General features: G+C 34.1%; 5 protein-coding genes across 5 annotated transcripts; 3 read left to right on the forward strand and 2 right to left on the reverse strand.

Annotated features, from left to right (window-relative positions):
- The first annotated feature begins 1,711 nt into the window (after nt 1-1,711).
- On the forward strand, nt 1,712-3,401 carry LOC119834830. Its single transcript, XM_038359340.1, has 5 exons — nt 1,712-1,814; nt 1,912-2,051; nt 2,251-2,424; nt 2,784-2,938; nt 3,048-3,401. Exons 1-5 carry the CDS (start codon nt 1,712-1,714, stop codon nt 3,094-3,096), a joined length of 621 nt encoding a protein of 206 aa, XP_038215268.1. The 3' UTR covers nt 3,097-3,401.
- On the reverse strand, nt 3,024-7,115 carry LOC119834884. The gene is made up of 5 exons (XM_038359403.1): nt 6,924-7,115; nt 6,727-6,844; nt 6,391-6,581; nt 4,841-5,447; nt 3,024-4,482 (listed from the first exon to the last, which is right to left on the reverse strand). Exons 1-5 carry the CDS (start codon nt 7,013-7,015, stop codon nt 3,454-3,456), a joined length of 2,037 nt encoding a protein of 678 aa, XP_038215331.1. The 5' UTR covers nt 7,016-7,115; the 3' UTR covers nt 3,024-3,453.
- A 292-nt stretch (nt 7,116-7,407) lies between these two features.
- Nucleotides 7,408-14,057, forward strand: LOC119834831 (tetratricopeptide repeat protein 27). The gene is made up of 13 exons (XM_038359341.1): nt 7,408-7,614; nt 7,695-8,074; nt 8,192-8,450; nt 8,758-8,992; nt 9,410-9,634; nt 9,892-10,063; nt 10,425-10,500; nt 10,824-10,998; nt 11,618-11,804; nt 12,280-12,452; nt 12,890-13,037; nt 13,488-13,753; nt 14,051-14,057. Exons 1-13 carry the CDS (start codon nt 7,551-7,553, stop codon nt 14,055-14,057), a joined length of 2,367 nt encoding a protein of 788 aa, XP_038215269.1. The 5' UTR covers nt 7,408-7,550.
- On the forward strand, nt 14,026-18,422 carry LOC119834978 (rabenosyn-5). Its single transcript, XM_038359551.1, has 6 exons — nt 14,026-14,543; nt 14,852-14,999; nt 16,524-16,741; nt 17,003-17,197; nt 17,643-17,900; nt 18,228-18,422. The coding sequence occupies exons 1-6, from the start codon at nt 14,121-14,123 to the stop codon at nt 18,300-18,302; spliced, it is 1,317 nt and encodes a 438-aa protein (XP_038215479.1). The 5' UTR covers nt 14,026-14,120; the 3' UTR covers nt 18,303-18,422.
- Nucleotides 18,423-18,728: 306 nt separating this feature from the next.
- Nucleotides 18,729-20,927, reverse strand: LOC119834832 (dynein intermediate chain 4, axonemal). Its single transcript, XM_038359342.1, has one exon. It carries the CDS (start codon nt 20,925-20,927, stop codon nt 18,729-18,731), a length of 2,199 nt encoding a protein of 732 aa, XP_038215270.1.
- Between the last annotated feature and the right edge of the window lie 49 nt (nt 20,928-20,976).

Here is a 20,976-nt window from a genome sequence, read left to right on the forward strand (position 1 = left end):
TAATAAATGTTATTTGCAGTTAACAATTTTCTTTTTTCTTTATTACAATATTTATGGCAAGACTAGGTATATAGGATATGGTTTTGAGCTTTGTTAATTGTCATGACATAACAGAGACTAACTGGGAATTGCACTTGTTTGATAAGAAAAACTGGTTAAAATTTCAGGGAGAATACCTCGAAGTGAACGCAGTTTAGGACATTCAAAAAACAAATGATCATAACTAAATCGTTCCGTCGTTACTTCAATTTACGCACATAGTCGTAAGAAAAAAGAAAGGTTATATTTTGTGGGGAAATCTTGCATAATATACCCATGGCCCTCGGTGAACAAGGCGTGGGTTATGTCGGATTCCTACCGACTACTGTATTTCAATGCGCTGCTTTAGACGGGACTGCGGAAACGCATTGTACTCTAAGCGCGTGTCCCAGCTTCCGTCTCCGTCCATTCGCCCTCTTCCAGGGCCTCCGCTTGGTGGCGACCCCAGGGCGACGTAAGTTGGAACACAAGCTTACGCCGCCCGCTTGCCAATGATGGATTGTTCCCCAAAACCCCAGGCCCCAACAACCGTTACCCCACTCCAGCTACAAGACTTATCACACGTCACCTAAGCGAGAAGTCGGGATGCACCTTTTTGCTGCTAATAAGACTGGAATAAATAATACGACCACCAGAAAATACTTCGATACCCTAAGCTCTTTTTATAATTAGCTAGCGCCCGCCCAGGTTTCGCCCGTGGTACATATATAGCCTATAGCCTTGCTCAATAAATGAGCTATCTAACACCGAAAAATTTTTCAAATCGAACCAGTAGTTCCTGAGATTAGTGCGTTCAAACGAACAGACAACAAACTCTTCAGCTTTATAATATCCTACTATCCTACTAATATTGTAAATGCGAAAGTTTGTAAGGATGTGTGTGCGTTTGTTGCTCTTTCACGCAAAAACTACTGAACCGATTGCAATGAAATTTGGTACGTAGACAGCTGGACAACTGGAATTACATATAGGCAACTTTTTACCCGATATTCCTTCGAGATACGGACTTTCGCGGGTGAAACCGCAGGGCGCAGCTAGTAATATATTTTTTTTTTATGTGATAGAGCAGGCAAGCGTGCAGACGGGTCACCTGATGTTAAGTGCTCCACGTCGCCCAGTTACACCCACAATACCAGGGGTATGGTGTGTGCGTTGCCGGCCTTTAAGAAAGGAGTAAGCTCTTTTCTTGAAGGGAAGAATATAATAGTAAAACAATTGTTTATTAGAGCCATTCGTACAAACTTTAGTTATAGTTCTAAATTAAAATGCGGTTTTATTATCTGGTGACCATTTATTATTTTTGCCTGTTATATTTTACTAAATTAGTTAGCCGTAAGACTACCAGCAAACGGTATGTGTTCTTCTCTGCATACACAAAAACTACCGACCGACGGACCGATTTCAAAAATTTTTTCACAATTAGAAAGATGCAACTTTACTGAATGCAAAGGTTGTGTATGGGCCAGAGGGCCATAATTTTGTGAGGAAAATCAATTATCGGTTATGATGCAAAAATTATTCATAGAATATAATTATCTACATATTAGAACTACATAGTGATGTTCTAACTTTGCTCACAATAATGTCAAATCTTAAATATCATTCAAAGCAACAAAAATGTCGCAATCCAATTTGTGATGTAAATAAATAAACATTTTCATATAATTCCACCATGGCCGAAACAATAAGTACTAGGGCGAAGTCGCCAACACGCGCAGAAGCTATTATGAAAGCATTGAAACCAGGGCCTGTTTTTTGCACTGGGGTACTCTTAGGCAAGCTATAATTATTATACTATACATGTAATTTTTATCCGAAAAAGCATTTTCTTCCCTATTAGACTCATAATTTAAGGCTATAATCATTCTTCAGGTAATTGGGTTGAGGATAGAATTGAATGCCCTAAAGGTGGCACATTTTATTTTCCACCGAAAGAGGAAATTGATTTCGAGAAATTAAACCCGGAATCACGTCAACCCGATTTTCGCCTCAATAAATTAAATAGCTTGCAGGTACTTATAAATTGTTGTTTTGTAAATATAGAGTTCTTAACGGATTTAAAGCTAAATTTTATTAGGTAGATTATATGATGGTATATTAAATGATTCAAACAAATAGTTTACTTTTTTAATATTGAGCAAATCACGGGTAATCTTTCGTTCAATAAATATAAATAAAAAGCATTGATTTTTTTTTAATGTCTTTTATTAGGGTAATGTTCACTCAATTTATCGGCACGACAGTCATGAGTCGTGCGGCAATTTCGCAACTACAACGGATCTCGTCTATAACCACCTGCCTAAACCTCTATGTGGACCCATACAAAGATATTATAAACGGAGTGCTCATCAGTGGTATCCACAGCCAGATCTATTTAAATGTTTTGTAAGTGCTTTTTTCATTTTTAATTTATATACTTAGCTCTAGGTTTAGTTTCGTTCGGTCAACTGGAAGCGACAACAGATCAAGTTTTTGTATTTTTTAGCAACCTATTTTAAAATTTTAATATTGATGATAGTTAAGAGCGGAATCTAGAGAGCTATATTATAATTTCAAATTACCACCCTATAATATAGAGCTTTGACGTCGTGTTAAATTCCTTTTTTGCTGTTATCTAAAATACCTTTTAAAAATGGGGATGTTCCATTTAGCATAAAAAATTACCTAAAGCTAGATATAGGAGTTGGATCTATTATGTCATATTATAGTTTCTTTTTATTAATTACGTTTTATTTTTAATACAGGGAAATGTTACCGAATGGGGCTTAAAGAAATATCTAGAACACGAATGGAAGTGTACTAATGTGTCGGACTATATGTCCACCTTGTATGAGGACACCTTTGTACCTCCTAAACCACATCAATATTTACAGAGATGTGAAAGAAAGGCGCGCAATTCGTTAGTATATCTATTTTGGTTATTTATCGATTACATAATCGGTATTTTGTATAGTTCAAATGATTTTATAAATGAAAAGCTACAATTTGTTTAATTTTTTTTATTTCAGGAGCTTCACGAAAAGTTTCCGTTTTAAGATGACAAAATCAAAAAAATGATAACATCAAGAATCATTTAGTTTATTATCAGCAAAAATTACTAGTCTTTACATATCACATTTTGTTCAAAAGGACAGTGACGTCCATATAAAAATCGTAACAATACAATAATTCTTAATGCTTTCATATAGCCATCACCTGGCACCAACACGAGATCAGCAAAATATAACTTACACCTACTCTTACTTGCAACATACACAACCTCTTAAAAACTAATGAATGTGATAACTTTACAAAACATTTCTTAATTATAATGGCAGTCAATGGAACTTTAGTACAAAAAAAATCGTTCGAAGAATAAAATATAAAAAAATGTATTGTTAGTCGAATGTTAGTAAAGTGACTAGCCGTTGAGCATTAGTGAGACATGAAAGAATTGTCTTGAGGCAATTTGATCAGTCCAGACCCACCTGGGGTTTTGAACATGCTGTTGTGTTGTTGTTGGGACAACACAGCCTGCGATACAAAGCTCTGTTGGGAGAATCTTGGCTGTGGTATCCTCACATGGTTATTATATTGCATTTGAGGAAACACAGGCGAGGAAAGGGGAGTGAAGTTTTGGGGATTTTGTGCATAGCTCATATTGCAATTTTGAAATCTATCTAACAAAACTGATGTCCTATCTGGCTCCCCACATATAGACTCTTCCCTTGATGGGGGCTGTGAGAACACATTTCTCTGGTTTATACTGGAAGTTTGCGATTCAAACCCTGAACTCTGGCTGGATGAACGACTTCCATTTATATTGAACAAGTGTCGTTCGCCATCAGAACCCCAGTAACCTCCGGCCACCCAAGAAGTACTATAACCCAGTTTACTAGGTGATATGAGAGGTCTACCCCTGTTTATTGGCATAGGAGTAGCAAAGCTAGGAGAGGCAGTGAATTTTCTTAAGGCAAATACTGGGTTTGTTTTGGAAGTTTTCTTTTTAGGACTGCTTATACATAAGGAACTAATACTTTCATCTAAATCAGAATCAGAATCGTCTTTCACAAGATTCTGATATTTGTTAAATGCTGGCTTAATAAATACTGGTTCTGAGAGTGGTGAAGGACTGTTTGTCGTAACTGTATTTACGGTGAATGTGGAATTGTGCTTTGGCTTACTCCAAAGGCTATCATTGCGTGGAGTGAAAGATCTGCCATTTGTAAAACTACTGTTTAATGGACTAAGAGTTTCATTTGAAGAGTTTGTAAAATTGTGCAAACCAAATTTACTTAGTGACACATCATCATCAGTGTCAAAAGAAATATCTTCATTGTTTGTGTGCATTTTGGTTGACACATTGGTTAGATTCAATTTCTTTGGCGCCTTTTTGGGAACAATTTTAACAGGTTTGTCTGTCATACTTCTATATACAAGGAACACTGCTATAAGTGCAGATAGCTGAAAAAGAAAAATTGTTATTGTGAGAATGAGATAAACAATATTTATTTTTTTTATTTTTTCCAATAACAAAATGATTATATATAAAAAAAGTTATTTCCGAATAAATTTATGAAATTATATGTGATAATTTTTATTTTCTCTACTCTATTACCACATTGTCTTTAGACTCAAAAGAAAACACAAAAAATGTGTTTCTTAGTTACATATTTAGTTCAGTAATTACTAGTACAGTTTAACATCTCTTAAATTACAAGACTATTATCATTTTAATATGAGGCAGGAGTGCCTCAGTTATCAAGAACTACATAATGGATAAATATCTTAATAAATGGACAAACACTCTTTGTATACTTACTTTCATAATGCTAATAAATAACAAGTTTTTAGTCACAAAGTGATTTGTTAAGGAGGTAGTCACAAATACTGTCCACAGTAAGTCAATCACAATTGAATAATTCAATTTGTTTATATTCCACATATGTCCTATTATTTGCAAACAGCATCCAAAGCTTCCTAAAGCTTTTTGTGTCAAGTCATTAAATCCTGTATTAAAGCTGATTGATTTTATGTCTAATATATTGTTTGTGTCAAAGAGATAATCCTCTAAGAATGGGAATGTCAATAGTGTCTTCATTTTAACTATGGAAAAAATTCTTTCTAGAAAATTGTATAAAATACTCTGTATGTTACATATTGTTTTGTACAGGCTATCATGTTTCTTAACATTTCCATAAAGCTCAATTGCCACCAGTACTATCAGTAATCCAGCAACAATATTGGATATATTATTTATTACATTCCGGACAATTTCATTCTGTTTTTCCTTCTTATTATACTTTTTCTCTGGTGTCCTTGCTTCTAATAATTTTGATCCCAAAAGAGTTTCTTTTTCTTTGTGCAATTTTGTTTGTAGCACTTTCCTACATGGGCTACATAATTTGTAAGCTTTCTCCAACTGTGCTCTGAAAAATTTCATAGACATAATTGACCAAAAATTAAAAAAAAAAGTGCTATGATATGTTGACAAAATTATTTTTTACATCATAGACAACAAGGAGCTGGTGGTTCACCGAATGTTAAGCACTATCTGTGTCCAGTAACATTTATGGAGGCCTTGGACCTCTGTAAATGAATACGATAAATAAAGGGACTGGAAGGGGTAAGGATAAGGTCATACAGCTCACAAATTGACTATATGAAACACATAAGCATTTGCATGCTACTATTTCACACCCGTCTTCTGTGGGAGTATGCCTTATGAACCTTGGTGAGTGCAAGCTGACCGAACGACTGTTTTTCAATGTTTGTACAAATACACATAAAATAAATAAATATTTGTTATTGAAGTTTTTTAACTGCAAGGTCAATTATAAATGAGTAAATTGTACTAGATGGCTCTGGACAATTTATCAGTTTTTACATTTGCCACCAAGGTAAAAAGAACATAAACCAAAACATCTAATTCCTATTGCAAATATGATAATTAATGATAACAAGCAGATGACTTTATCTTATCTAATTAATTATAGTCTGTATTTTTTTCTCAAAACTCATAGTTCACTCATATTAATACAATTATAAAAAACAATTTAAAAAGGAAATAAACAAATTAATTTGAGTAAGCAGCCATATTAAATTCCTTAACAACATATTATTATTATCCTTTATATTATCCTTTCAGACTCATATTATGTAAGAGGAAAAGGGAAATAATTTTAATATGACCATAGTTTACTAATTGATCCATTGTTAGATTGAAGATAACATAATTATTAAAATATAGAAAACATTTAACATAGACCATTTATATTTTTATTATCTTCAGAAATTTGATATCAGAAAAGAAACACCGAGTACAAAATTAATTGTTCTACATAAATAAGTACTCAAGTGAAAATTACTTACTTGTAAAATTCAATTTCCTGCTCGAAATTGTCTTCATTCATAGGAACAAAGTTGGCAAGCTGGGTCACCTTCAACTGTTGGTTTATGTTACACATTTTGCAGAGTCCATTTTTGGCGGGGCTCTTATGAAATACATTTGGTGTTTGTATGTGATCAACTGGACTTACTAATACTTTATTGTAGTCACCATCCTGGAAAAAGAAGTTTACTCTATTAATGTAGAAAAAAAACCTATTGTGTGGACTATCGCTATTGTCTATGAATAAGTAATTAATCATGCTAGAATATGATATACAATTACAATTTTTAAAAGTAATTTATATCAAAAACGTTTACCTTGGTGAAACCATTATATTGTTCACATTTTGGACACGTCCAACAGTTTCGTTGAATATATTTTACCCAAAAGTTATTGTTACAAAACCAACAGTTCACACGCCATAATAGAGCCGAACTGCAAATATAAAACAACAATAAAAAAATAAGAACTTTCTATGAGGCGGGAAAGATATATTATAACCTCTATAACTTACCGCAAATTGTAAAACAATTTCATTAAAAGTAATGTACACAATATTGTGGTTATAACAAGTAACACTGATTCCATTTTATGACTAAATTTCATATTTTATTTTATCTTTCTATACTTTATGATATAATCATATTTTTTTATCTTAACCTAAAAATACACGACACCCACCCACCATTCCTGCTTGTATTATGACAGATAAAATAAAGCTGAAAAGTGAAAGCTGAAGATACAGACAATTCATTTGACACCTAGGCCTATCGTAAAAAGTATAATATAAAAGTTAACGCTTTATTAACATAACCATGTGAGAGAATAATTTTACGGCACTGATTTATTATAACTTTGTGAAGAGTTTCTTAGGTAAATTGTAGTTTGTTTTGGACGTATACTCTATACTGTACTGTATGATAGACGAATAATTTTTGTATTTGTTATTTGTCAGATGTCATGTTATATTTATGTCATTAACACATTGCGAGTTGCGACTTGAAACACGTTTATTTATGAGAAAATACGCATAAAATATTAAAACGAAACACACACACAGACTTCAAGTTCCTGAAAAAAAAAATTATATCTATACTGTTGACTATACAAACTAAAGAGAATTTGAATACTTGACTTGAAAATGAGTTTAGAAAAGAATGAAATTTTATTTCTTTGCAACTTTGATTCCGAATTTAGTGATTCAGGTAATAACCTTTACTTTATCATATTTAAATAAATTGTTATAAAGTTAGTCAAATGTTAAAATATTAATTCCTTTTAACAGAACCTGTGTTATTAAAGAATCTTTGGAGTGGTCAGTGGTGTGTAGATAACTTGAATCTTTGTAAAGAATTGCTATCTAATCTTGAGAATGATGAGATGCAGAAGTTATTAAAACAGTATAAGGCTGATGAAAGTAGCTTACAGGCTGTCCAGCAAATGGCTATTGGTGCTTTTCTTACTTTTTGTGATAAAAATTGGAATCCACATCCAAAAGAATTAAATTTGGAAGAGTTTTTCAAAACTGAGTGGCCCAAAAACATTGATGTATCTACATTATTGCAGAGTGATTCTGAGCCAATATACAATAATATTGTATATCCTGAACTTTTATATTTTTCCATACAAATATTTTCTGCATTATGCCACATAGACTCTAATATGGTAAGAGCTTATTTTGATTGTATATATAAATACTAGATGATATGAAACTTGGTGTTGTTTTGATAATGTTGTATGATGTTACCATACAACTGAAATATTTCTTATATTCTATTTTAGCTACACAATTGGTGGTTACTGAGAAGTCAAGTTGTACACCAAAGAGTTTTGGAAGATAACAGTGCTAAACTTTTCAATAACATAGATTTAATAGCTGCTAAACTGTGTAACTTCTCATTAAGGTATACAGACCGTAACCTTCTTATATTGCTAAATTTAGAACTAGCTCAAGCATATCTAGTGTATGACAGAGTACAAAAGGTGGAGAGTTATCTTCAAAAGGCAAAGGAACTTGCCGGTTTGAAATTAGAATTGACAGGTTAGTATTTCAATTTTTAAAATTTACCCTTCAAGCCTAGTTAATGGTTAAATTAAATAAAATAAATAATAAAACTTTTATTTGCCAGAAAACATGATGTACATTATTATTACCTTAAAGATATTACTGAGTAGTGAGCTATATTTTATTTTTTATAACACAATAAAAGATAATATGAACTGCAGACCTACACTAATAATTATTATGGATTTACTTTACAACAGTATCTATCCATTTTATCTACATACTTTTTATTAGTAACTGGATAAATTATTTATTAGAGACTATTTAAAGACATTTGTTTCAGGTATATTGGGAAAACGAACAAAGTTTCAACAGAAAGCATTGCCACAATTGGCACTAACAAGTGAGCTTGACAGCAAAATTGAGCGAACACCAGCTGAAGAAACTCATGGGAAATCAGAATTGCCACCTGATGTGGAACTACAAGATGATGTGCGGTTGAATAAGATTGCCTTTGACGAAAAGATCAGTGAGGCAGACCTGCCCAGTCTGGAACAGACATTGTGTCTGTTGACAGCGTAAGTACTTCCTAGCTTAGTTAATGTTAAATTAAAGCACCCTATATCACATAAGATAGAATTCCTTCTTTATACATGATTCAGATTTCTATGCCGTAACCAACTGAAGAATGTGTTTCAATTAACATAACGCAAATGACTGTTTATTGTTCAGTCAAGACAGCTTATGGAGACATTATAAGCAATTATATTGGAGGGAAACTAAAATTACGACTCCATTGTTGCCATCGTTATGTACACACTTGCTATGAATCCTTTATCATTTATATGTTAATGAATGCTTAATCTGTGCTTAAGTAAATATTGTATATCTAGATTATTTTTGTTGTACACACATAATTATTAGTCAATACGTAAACAAATACTTAAATCTTAGCCAAAAAATGTCTTTCCACTACAACAGAGTTATTCTCACAGGCAATATCTCCTAAAATCCCAGCCCAAAGACGATCTCTTACATGAGGAACTCCGTCCATACATTGATGCGGTTAACAACCAGAAGAGTGGGCCATGGTCAACACGCGTAGCGGCTTTGCTGTTCCGTTGTAAGCTTGAAGCAAATCATAAGAGAACTGTGGAGCGAGCTATGTTGCAGTGTGAGACTATTGTTAATGATAAGACTGGAGTGTCATCAACTAATAGGTGAGAGTACAATTATTTCTATTTTCACCTTTTTTTTCATAATTATTTCCATTGTATCTTTTGTATTCAACTGCATTATCAATTAGAATCAGTGAAAAAATCGTAATAAAAATTCTGTATGCTCTAGCTTGTAGTTGAATGTACATACCTATACCTATATTGAAAAAAATTTTTGTCCAAAATTCAATTATTATTAAGGTCTTTCCCATACATACATTATGTACAACTTAAAAACAAAATTTCATCCAAAAACCCAGGTTATCCTACCTATGGGCGTCCGGACTATCGCCTGCGTGGACGTGGCGGCAACAGTTGGCCGACTTGTATCTCAGTCTCGGTCTAGTGAAGGCGGCTCTAGAAGAATATCTGAAATTGGAACTTTGGGAGGATGTTATTGTTTGTTACACTATGCTACAGTTGAGACATAAGGTTTGTTGTAAATTAGAAAAAAAAATTAGTCTTCTTTTTGTTGATTTAAAAATAATATAATTATTGATGATCACATAATTTGCCATAATGCCTTATAATTTGATTACAAGAGTTATAATATTGAAAACTTTTTTTCTTAATTACAATGGTTGACTGTTGGATGGTAAATGTTGTTTTGAGTTTGAGTTTGACTAAAATGTGTAAAGAAATACATATTTAAGATTGATGCATTATTTTGTTATCCAAATAATTACTTTTGAGGTTGTGTGTATTATGGTAACGGTCAATGATTAATTGTCTTCATAATAATTTGTATTTTTGTATATTATAAATATAAGCTAATTAAATGTTGCTATTCCAGGCTGCGGAAGTGATCCAACAACAAATAGATGTAAAGCCAACTGTGAAGCTTTATTGCCTTCTTGGAGATGCTACTGGTAAGATAATTTTAAACTTTAATAACAATTGTCATATATATATTTACTACAAAATATTGTCATCGACGCGCGTCGACACCGAGGTACTTACTATTCCAGATTGTAAAATGGCATCAAATGACAACAATTTCCTATCAAGTCCAAATAGAACCACGCTAATTGGAAGAAAACGAACATAGTTATCTATGAAAAAGAAAATGCTGTGGATTCGAGAATCTGTAAAATTTAAAAATAGCACTTTTTTGCATGTTCCATAAAATTACATCTAACAATAACATTTTTAAGTATTTCTAGAATTTACATGACATTGTTATTTATTTCAGACGACGTAAATTGCTATCAAAAGGCGTGGGAGTTCTCTCAGTGCAAAAGCAGCAGAGCGCAGAGGCATTGGGGCAATTACCTCTTTGACCACAAACGTTATGAGGAGTGCTTGCCTCATTTCGAGAAGTCGGTTGAAATCAACCCCATACAGGAGCATGTCTGGTTGAGAATCGGGTAAGTGTTAAAAAGTGGCCTATCCAGTTGTTCAGTTGTCTGTGTACATACCAAATTTCATTGCAATCGGTTCAGTAGTTTTTGCGTGAAAGACTAACAAACACACACACATCCTTACAAACTTTCGCATTTATAATATTATTCGCTGGATTATTTTATTAGGACTTACATGTAATTGATCAATGGGCAGGGTGTATAAAATATTTTCTTAAAAAATTGCGACTTAAGTGCAAACAAAATGAATTAAAAATTAGTTAATATAACGTAATCTCTGTAATTTGACGAAAATTGCGAACATACTGATTACAATTTCACACAGTATCTTTCGGTTGATTATATTATATATCAATAGATGTACAATCATTAAATTCTGTAAAATGCTTTTTCAAAATAATGGATTAGGTTAGGTTCAGTTTATTTAAAAACCACACATATATAGGAGTATTATTGGAGGATTAAATATTATTAATATTAATAAGACAGGTTGAAAGACAGCGGGCAGCGCTGAGAGGCAGTACCTCTGTGAATATTCATGAGCGGTGTTGATCGCTTCCCATCAAGCAAACCACCAGCTCAGTTGCCCGCTGTGACCTTAAAAAAAACAATTATTTTTTTCTAGTTTCGCAGCGCTGTCAATAGAGAACTGGGAGCTATCAGCCAAGGCGTACAGACGATACACATATTTACACCCGAATTCGTTCGAGGCGTGGAACAATCTTGCCAAGGTGTACGTGAAGCAAGGCGACAAGCATAGAGCGTACAGGGCCTTGATGGAAGCGTTGAAACTTAATTATGATAATTGGAAGGTGAGACATATAAACGTGTAGCCATAATTCTAGGCTCTTATGTCTGAGGCCAAGACGGACTCTGTAATCTATGGAAATCGCGCCACTATAGCCAATAAGAATCTTATATTGATATATATCCTAAATAATATTATAAATGCCAAAATAACTGTATCCGTCACTTCTTCGAACTGAACTGATATGAATGAAATTTGTAAAGAAATAATTTGAGACCCAAGAAAAGACATAGGTTATTTATTATGCCGGAAATCTATTTTCTAGTTCTATACAGGTTAACCACTGGAAATGTGAAATGTTTTCCTTCTACCTTTCTTCGGACGAAGTCTTGAAGCATATTGTTAAATTTTAGCATTTAATTTTTTTTATGTTTGTAGGTCTTATGTCGTTTATATTTTCAATTGTTTTTTTGTAACTTACATACCAAATATACTTTAAAAATAAATTAAATTCGTAAATACATATGATTATTTTCTAGCTATGGGAGAACGTGGTCGTAGTGAGCGTTGCGACGGGACATTTCGATGACGTCATCCGCGGGATCCACCGGATCCTCGACCTTCAGAACAAGTTCGATGATGTGGAAGTGTTGGCGCTGCTGGTGAACGCAATCGTGACGGCTGATGATGATGATGAGGATAGTGCTGCTAGGTGAGGATTTTAGGTCACCTTAATATCGGAATGAATCTCAATATGCATTGTAATAAATATGATGAAAGAAGGAAAAAAAATATATGTCATCCAACACACGCAGAAATAAGAAGGCTTTATTTACTTGCTTTTATTAACATTGCTAAGTTCTCAGAAGAGATATATTTTCTAATCTTGTATTTGTATTCAGATTTTTACATAATCAATACGTAAATAATAAAACTTTTCTTCTGGAGGAATACCACCTTCCTTCAACATATTATAGACCTGCAAATGGATTTTGCTGTTTTTTTTTCTATTTGATTCCGTTTGGCAACAATAATAACTGATAAAATCTTTAAAAGTTTTCAAAAGATAGTCTATCCAATAGTCGCAAGGCAAGGGGCGAGCAGGTAATTCAAAATAAACGAACTTCGTGAATTATCCGTCTCTTTCAGATTAAGGAAGCGTGTCCTGGAACTTTTTGGTAGAATAACGTCCATTCACCCGAACAAGGCGGAGATATGGAGGTTGTACTCTGATGTCAGTCCTACATATTTGCTGAAGGCTCAGCGACTACTCAGAACTTATAGATGTGTTACGCAGGTAATTCCACCGATTATAAATCAAGTCACATAAGTGTCATCAGCATATTTTGGTTATTTATAAAAAAGTGAAGTAAACGGAAATGTTAACGATTTAGAAGGTTTTGATGTGGGATTGTTTTGGAAAAGTGAAGGAAAAACAATGGAAAATAATATTATGTTCTTAGTTGTTTGAAGAAATGCTCTCAAAATTTCTGTCATTTATATTGAACTTTTTATCCAAGTTTTTGATAAATGAGATTTAATAATATAATAATAATAATAAATTCTTTATTTCGGGGTAACAAGGACCCAATATCACATTTTATAATAATTTTACAAAAAGAAATTCACAAAAACCTAATTACAAAAGTTAAAATTCAAATAAAATAAAAAGTAATAATAATTTAAATAATACATTATTTAAGATTAATATATATTTAAGAGTGACATGATTTTAATCTGATTGTAGAATGGAAACTGGACAAACGACCCAGATACGTGCAAGAGAGTCATAGCTCTGACTCGAGAGTTACTGGAATACAGTGTGAAAGCTCGACAGGAAGCCGTGGATAAGGAAATACTTCAAGCTGATCAACAACTGTCGTCTGCACGCTTAACAGGACAAGCGGTTATAAGGGTCATTGAAAGACAAATATGGCCGGATTCCGACCTAGAAGATTTGAGGGAGGAATTTCGTAATGCTACTGAATATATGAAAACTATAATGTACATTGTGTTTTATTTTTTGTGTATGCATTTATTTTTAATTAAATTAGGGCCTTTGTACTAAGGGTGATGGCTATAATAATTGCTCGTTATGATTCCGAAGCTTTTGTCAAGTTCATTAAATAATGCGTAAGTTTTTTCTATTAATGTCAAAACTTACGCAACATTTCATGAACTTGACGAAACGGCCAAAATATTGATAGCACAAAATCGGATGTAGGACAACCCTATCTATATACGTCAAAATAATGTCATATTTATTTGGAGTGTGAAGTTGACATTTGTCACAATAAATTAAATTTTCAGCTCATAACAGAGAACATCATTTTTTTATATTTAAAGTTTTCTTTGAAATGTGAAAAAGAAACACTAAAAAATGGCTACAGCAAACGACGATGAGATATTGGAAGGATTTCTCTGTCCAATTTGTAAAGCTGATCTTAAATCAGCAACGCAACTAACTAGCCACTTTGAAAGTCAACATGAAGAGGAACAGGATCTCTTACGATCTCTGAAGGATATATTTGGTAAAGCGAAGAAGATAATATTAAACGCTGATGAGAATGACTTAAAGGAGACGTTTGACCGCGCGTTAAAGCTGAATACCCAAGATTTTGTCTTCCTCGAAGACGACCAGACAGTAGGTGTGTCTCGAAGCTCGAGTGATTATTTTCGAGCCGTTCGTTCATCGAGACTGGAGCGATATGCTACAGAAACTAATAAATTGTTGATAAGACTCGACAAATTAATCTGTAATATGCCGAATGAAGCTAGCCAAAGGAAACAACATGAGCAGGAAGTGAGTAGTCTCAAGTGTCTGCCATTATACATCAATTAGATAAAAAATCAAAATAGCAATATTATAATGCCTGCTGTTTTTCTTCTATTAATTTTATGCACATTTATTATGTTGTAGCATTCTTTATAGTTAGTGTTATTTTGAAACATTACTAAAATCAAAAAACATTTAAGTGTTGCTTTAACATTTATTTACTTATGTTATGATCTCATCATTCGTTAAATTATTTGATTTAATACTCTTATCTGTATCTCATACTGTTGATACTAATTTTAAACCCTTTCTACATGTGTTTAAATAATTAAAAGGTTGTGCCTTGGCTGGATGGATCGTCTGTGAAGTTATGTCCTAATTGCGCTAAGTCATTCAGTCTCACAAAAAGGAAACATCATTGTCGGCTCTGTGGTTCCATACTATGTCATGATTGCTCCCTTTTTCTGGATCTTAATATAGCTAGTAAGTGTAATAATTGTATATAATAACAAACAGGCACGTTTTCCGTAACTCAACGACAAGCGCCTATGTTGCGTGAGTAATAATTGTTATTAATACAGAGTTTTGTTGAAATGTTTAAAGAATTGTACTTAAGCAACATTAAGGCACATTCAGTGTTGTCAAACAATTTTTATATTATATAAAAATAAAACATTTCAAACTTTTCTTTTCAAAGTCCTTATTAACTATTGTTCCATATTGTCCTACTTTTGGTCCATTCTGCCTTCGCCCATGTTACATATTATATTTTTGAATAGTTATTTTGGTATATTTGAAATTGGTCCAGTAGTTCATGAGATTGCAATGTTAAAGAAACAAGTTCTTCAGCATCATATTAGTAATTTAGCTGTAAATAACCTTTGTATGCCTTATTATATGTTTTGAATGAATAGCAAAGTCTAGTTATATCTATATCATACTTAGGTTGGAAATGGTAGTGTGGGGTAATTGCTTTAAATTATTATATAAAGCATGCATATAGTGATTTCTAACATTGTATTTATATAATAGGATTTAGTCACTGATTGTTTTGTTAGGAATATAGACCCAATGAATACTTGAGTCATTGGCTTAGTCAAAGGAAAAGATAGAGTATGGATGAATGTGCTTGTAAAACTAAATAACATTGATAGTTCAATTTTTAGTTTTATAGCATTGAAATGCTTTATAAATGAGAAATTTTGAAAGAATAGAAAAAATTTGATCACGAGGCAGGATTCGAACCTGCGTATCTTGCCTAACCGTAGCAACGCCTAGCCTCTCGGCCACCCGTGATCCTGCCACAGTAATCGAATTTCTCGAGGAAGGTCTTAGGCACATGAAACCGAAAGAGTAAAAGAAATTCGATTACTGTGGCAGGATCACGGGTGGCCGAGAGGCTAGGCGTTGCTACGGTTAGGCAAGATACGCAGGTTCGAATCCTGCCTTGTGATCAAATTTTTTCTATTCTTTCAAAATTTCTCAACATTGATAGTGTCATTTGTGATGTTAAAAAAAGTAAAATTTATACTTAATATAATAAGGTACTGGACTGGACTGCTTTAAAAAATTCTTTCACCATTGGATATTGTGATCCTTGAGTGCAGTGGGCTATATTTGCACCAATGGCAAATGGGTTAGTTGGGGCGGATCGATAGTCGTAGAGAAAATTTCAAGTCAAGACTTGTGGTGTTTATATCTATACTAATATTATAAAGCTGAAGACTTTGTTTGTTTGTTTGAACGCACTAATCTCAGGAACTACTGATCTGATTTGAAGAAATTCTTTCAGTGTTACATAGCCCATTTATTGAGGAAGGCTATAGGCTATATATGTACCATGGGCGAAGCTGGGGTGGATCATTAGTTGATATCATTTTGAATATAATGCTACGATTGCACAGTATATACGAACTTGGTATACTAGTTACAAATGTGTGAAATGGGGTTTGCAAAGATGGCCAACACAATGTGTCAATGCACTATAATATATATTCTTTATTTCAGGAGCGATAATAGACCCCTCCGCCCCTCAACCAGTGAATCCGAACCAGGAAGTAACAGAAAAGAATGGCCTCCGTCTCTGCGAACATTGCTACAACTTAATAGAACTCCGCAAGCAGGTGCAAGAGAGTCGCAACGCTAAAACCGTTATTATCACCTCGTATGAGCAGATGAGGAGCTTAATGGACCAAGCTGCTCCAGCTGTGGCTATGTATGAAAAGGTGATTTATTATTAGAATTCCTTTTTATATGTTAGTAATAAAAGAACATTAATTTGATCGTAAGAAGTATGTACTTCAATTCTTCACAACCGCCTAATTGATGCAGTCAGTTAATAACAACAATTGGTCAAATTGACCAATCCGCTGATGTTACATCAGAGTCTTAAATAAGTTTTATATTTACACATTTTTTTAACATTGTTTCGTGTTCGATTAAAGCAAATAAACAAATGAAATAAATAATCTGTTCTGTCATTTCAGATGTGTCAAAGTCTCTTTGACGGTGAGACGACATACAACTTGCAAGATGTGAACGCAATGCGCGGGAAAATCGGCAAACTGGCCGAGGGTATAGATACGCTCAGTAAGCAGATAGCCGGCCTTCACGCGCAGCCCGGCACCAGACAGGCGAGACTGCAAAACTCCGTTAGGCAAGCCGCAGCTCATTATATTAAGGTAACATTTATTTTGATTGATTTTTCATGTTGAAGTGATGAAATAAATCTAGAAGATCAGGATCTTTATTACAATGTCTTAATGAATCGAGTAAATGTGATGTGGAACCTGAAATAATAATCGCTTAAATTTAAGTTTTCTTATGATAAAAGATTAAGAAATTAAAGACTTTTTAAAGGATTTTAAATGCGATTTATTTCATTATATTATCGTGGTCACGGGGAGACTAAGATGTCAACACGCTCGTTGTAAAGTGTTCGAAACGTCTGGTTAAATAATATAATGAATAAATCGCGTTTAAAATCCTTTGAAAAGTCTTTAATTTCTAAATATATTATACTCGCGTAAAATCAAACACGTCTAATTGTCTTATTAAGTCATGTAAACTTTTTTATTATTTTTTATTAAATTCATTTTAATTACTAAGCTTGTAAGTATCTTTCAGGAAGAGCTCCTGTCGTTACGTAAACTACCCACTGAAGAACAAATACAGGAAGTACGCAAGGAAAGGTATGAAAGGGCTCAAAAGCAAGTGGAAATGGAAAGGAAGAGGGCGGAAAGGGAAAGGGAAGGAAGGGAAGTGGAGCAAGCGAGTAGCAGCAGTAATAATATAGTGCATGATGATGACAATCCTATATTGGAACAGATGAATATAATAAGAGGGTATATTAAAGAAGCTAGGAAGGAGCTGAGGTTTGAAGAAGTAAGGAGTTTAAACTTATTAAATTTTTTTTAGGTGATAAGTTATGTACATTTAAATAGTTTCCCATTTCTTAATTAGTTAAAATTTATTCAATGAATTTTTCTGTTTTTCAACTGACTTAAAAAGTTTCTTTATTTGATTTTTTTTTGGATGTGTCACCAAAAACATTTGACTGGGTAAATCCATTGTGATGATATTTTATTTGGAAGCTTCCTCCCGTGTTACTTTTCAATATGTTAAAGCTCTAGCAAATTAAAGATGGTTTTTTGTTAAAGCTAATTATTTATCACAATATTTGGGTTAGTTCATGTAAATTTTTTTTTTCAGGTGGCTATATTGGAAGCAAATCTCAAAGAATTAAAGAAGGAATACCAACTACAAATGCTCTCAAACAAGTCCTAGTCAACATTTATTATTTAAATCTATAATCGTCTATGTATAAGTTCACTTTATTCCAAGAATACAAGACTTAGTATTGTAATATTTATATTTAAGTAAATGTAAAATATTCTAATATAATATAATAAGTTATAACATAATTTTCGTTTCTTTTTATCACATATGTAAATCTCCGTGATTACATAACACACTTCACAATAATATTACAAATCTGAAAGTGTTTTTGTTTGGATGTTTGTCCGTCAATCACGCTGAAATTTATGTATGGATTGTAATGAAATTTTGTATACAGGCGGTGTATGAGCTGACTTGAGTGATAGGATACTTTTTATTCCGATTAAATGCTCGCTTGGGATAAAACAGGAATCAATAAAACAGATTTCGAGATCCGGGCGGAGCCGGGACTCGCTTCTAGTTCTATATAAGTCATTACTTTGAATATTTCTCCTTAAATTTTTCTAATTTGTCGAGTTGTTTCAATAATCGTGGTCGGGTACATAGCGCTTTCTTTATAGCTTCATCTAGTAATTGACGTTGATAGAAAGGCGGTATCGGAGTATCTTCCAAATGGAAGGTATGTACTCTGCCTAACGTATCCCCCACAAAAACGTTATCGCCCGATGGCGAAAACTTAATATACATCAAAGACACCTGTGGCGGAAACGAGTATTCAGCACACGGCATATGAGTTTTGCGGCGCAAATCCCAAATGGCTAGGACATTGCCGCTAGCGGATATTAAGATAGTCGAGTTTATCGGGCAGAAAGCGATGTCGAATACGGCACTCGGACAGTTCAATGTCATTATCACATCGTCCATGCCTTCTATCCATAGTCTGATCGCGTTATCCGCGCCGCACGAAACCAGCAATGAATTCATGAATGGAGAATATTCCATGCTGTAAACTGGACCGGAGTGAGCCCTGTAGACGTCCATGTGCTGGTTTAAATAATGAGTCGAGCATTTGTGAATGCAGCCCTCGTCGGTGCCGACTAGATAAATGTGATCGACTGTAGGATGCCATTTCATACAAAGCGCTGCTGGGTATCTCGTTATCGGAATGTCTGTTTTCAAGCACTGCTTCGGCGTTTCTAGTCCCTTCATTTGACCTTCAACTGTCGATATTCGCATCATCGGTGTGCATATAAAATCGTGGGTCTTTGTGCTTGTGAATTTATTGATCCTCCCGTCTTGACATGTCGTCATTAAATATTGATTGTCTTTATCTATATTACGCCAACTCAACGCCCAAATAGGCTCGAAACATGGATTAGTATCCCGCTTGCTTTTTGCTATCGTTTTAATGGGATATGATGTTATATCCAGTATTAATACATCGCCGTTAGCAAAGCCACATCCCAACCAATTGGGATTTTTATCAGAAAACGCGACTGATGTAAGAGGATCTGGAAAATGGTACATTCTTTCTGGTTTGCAGGGATTCTTAGTGCACCATATGCACACTAAGCCGGAGAAACGTTCTGCATATGCGTACTTTCCATGACCAACTGCTAGAATGTTTTTATTCTTAGGGTTAAAAGAAATGCTTGTGATTGGTCGGTTAGCGGTCTCTTCACATTCCAATGTCCAAAGCGGCTTCATTGTATAAACATAAACTAAGTCAAGTGAAAGAGGGTCTATTGTGACCAGACCTCTAAACTTCTTCTGCTGATCAGAATATTCCAATGTCGACAAAACGCGTTCCGTCAGAAGAACAGCATCTAAAAATTCTGAGCTGGTGGCTATCTCATCAAATGTTTTCCCCTTTTTCTCTGCAATGTTTTCAACTTTCTTTGTTTTCTTACGTAGAAGCGTTGGTGCAGCAGATTGATACATAACCATCTCATCTGGCTCCTCAGGCGCTTTAACGTTTGCTAGTTTAGCATATGTATCGTGCATGTCCCACATAGATGCAAAAACTATGGCATTCTTCTTCTGAGGTCTAGTAGCTAACGTGTGCCGAGTCTGGCTCACACATTCCTTGGTTTGAGTTTCTTCCACCACCATTTTTCTATTTCTACCTTTCCCTACTGTTATATACTGATAAAATTCATTTTCCTCTTCGACTTTTGCTCCTTCAGGGGTTGATTTCTCATATGAAAAACACGGGAGCTCAAACATAAACATAGTTTCTGTTTCTTTGAGTACAATAAATATTTCTGGTGGGTAAGACATGACTGGATATTCTTTTGGTAAATAAAAAGCAGATGGTGCTCTATCTAAGTCGACGTCAGGTACAAAGCCCTCTTCGGTGTTCTGTGTGTGGTCGATATGAATGTCGTCAAGGGAGATGGTAGTGGCGTAGACTTTCATGCCCATATCGGCTGCAGATTTCGACTTAGCTTTAAGTGCAAGGTCGCTCCTAGCACGTGGTTTGCTTTCAAACGCCGCATGTGAAAAGGTATCGAACATCGTCACGTAATCAGGGTCAACTATATCATCGGGGGTCATATCTAAGCCATCCACAAATACGTTGTGAGCTTGTCTTTTTTCCATAAACGAAAAAGTAGCTCTACTTACTTTCGATAATGATTCAGCGACACTTAATTTGGAAGGTTCTGTCGTTGCGGTGGAACTTGGCTCCGTGGAGTCCTGAGCAGATTCTTGAGCCGACTCTTCTTGCGACATATTGATTTATAATAATTTTCTGCGAATAAAAGCTATAATAAACGTATTG

This window comes from Zerene cesonia, chromosome 20 (assembly GCF_012273895.1).
Source record: "Zerene cesonia ecotype Mississippi chromosome 20, Zerene_cesonia_1.1, whole genome shotgun sequence".
Taxonomy (NCBI): Eukaryota; Metazoa; Arthropoda; class Insecta; order Lepidoptera; family Pieridae; genus Zerene; species Zerene cesonia.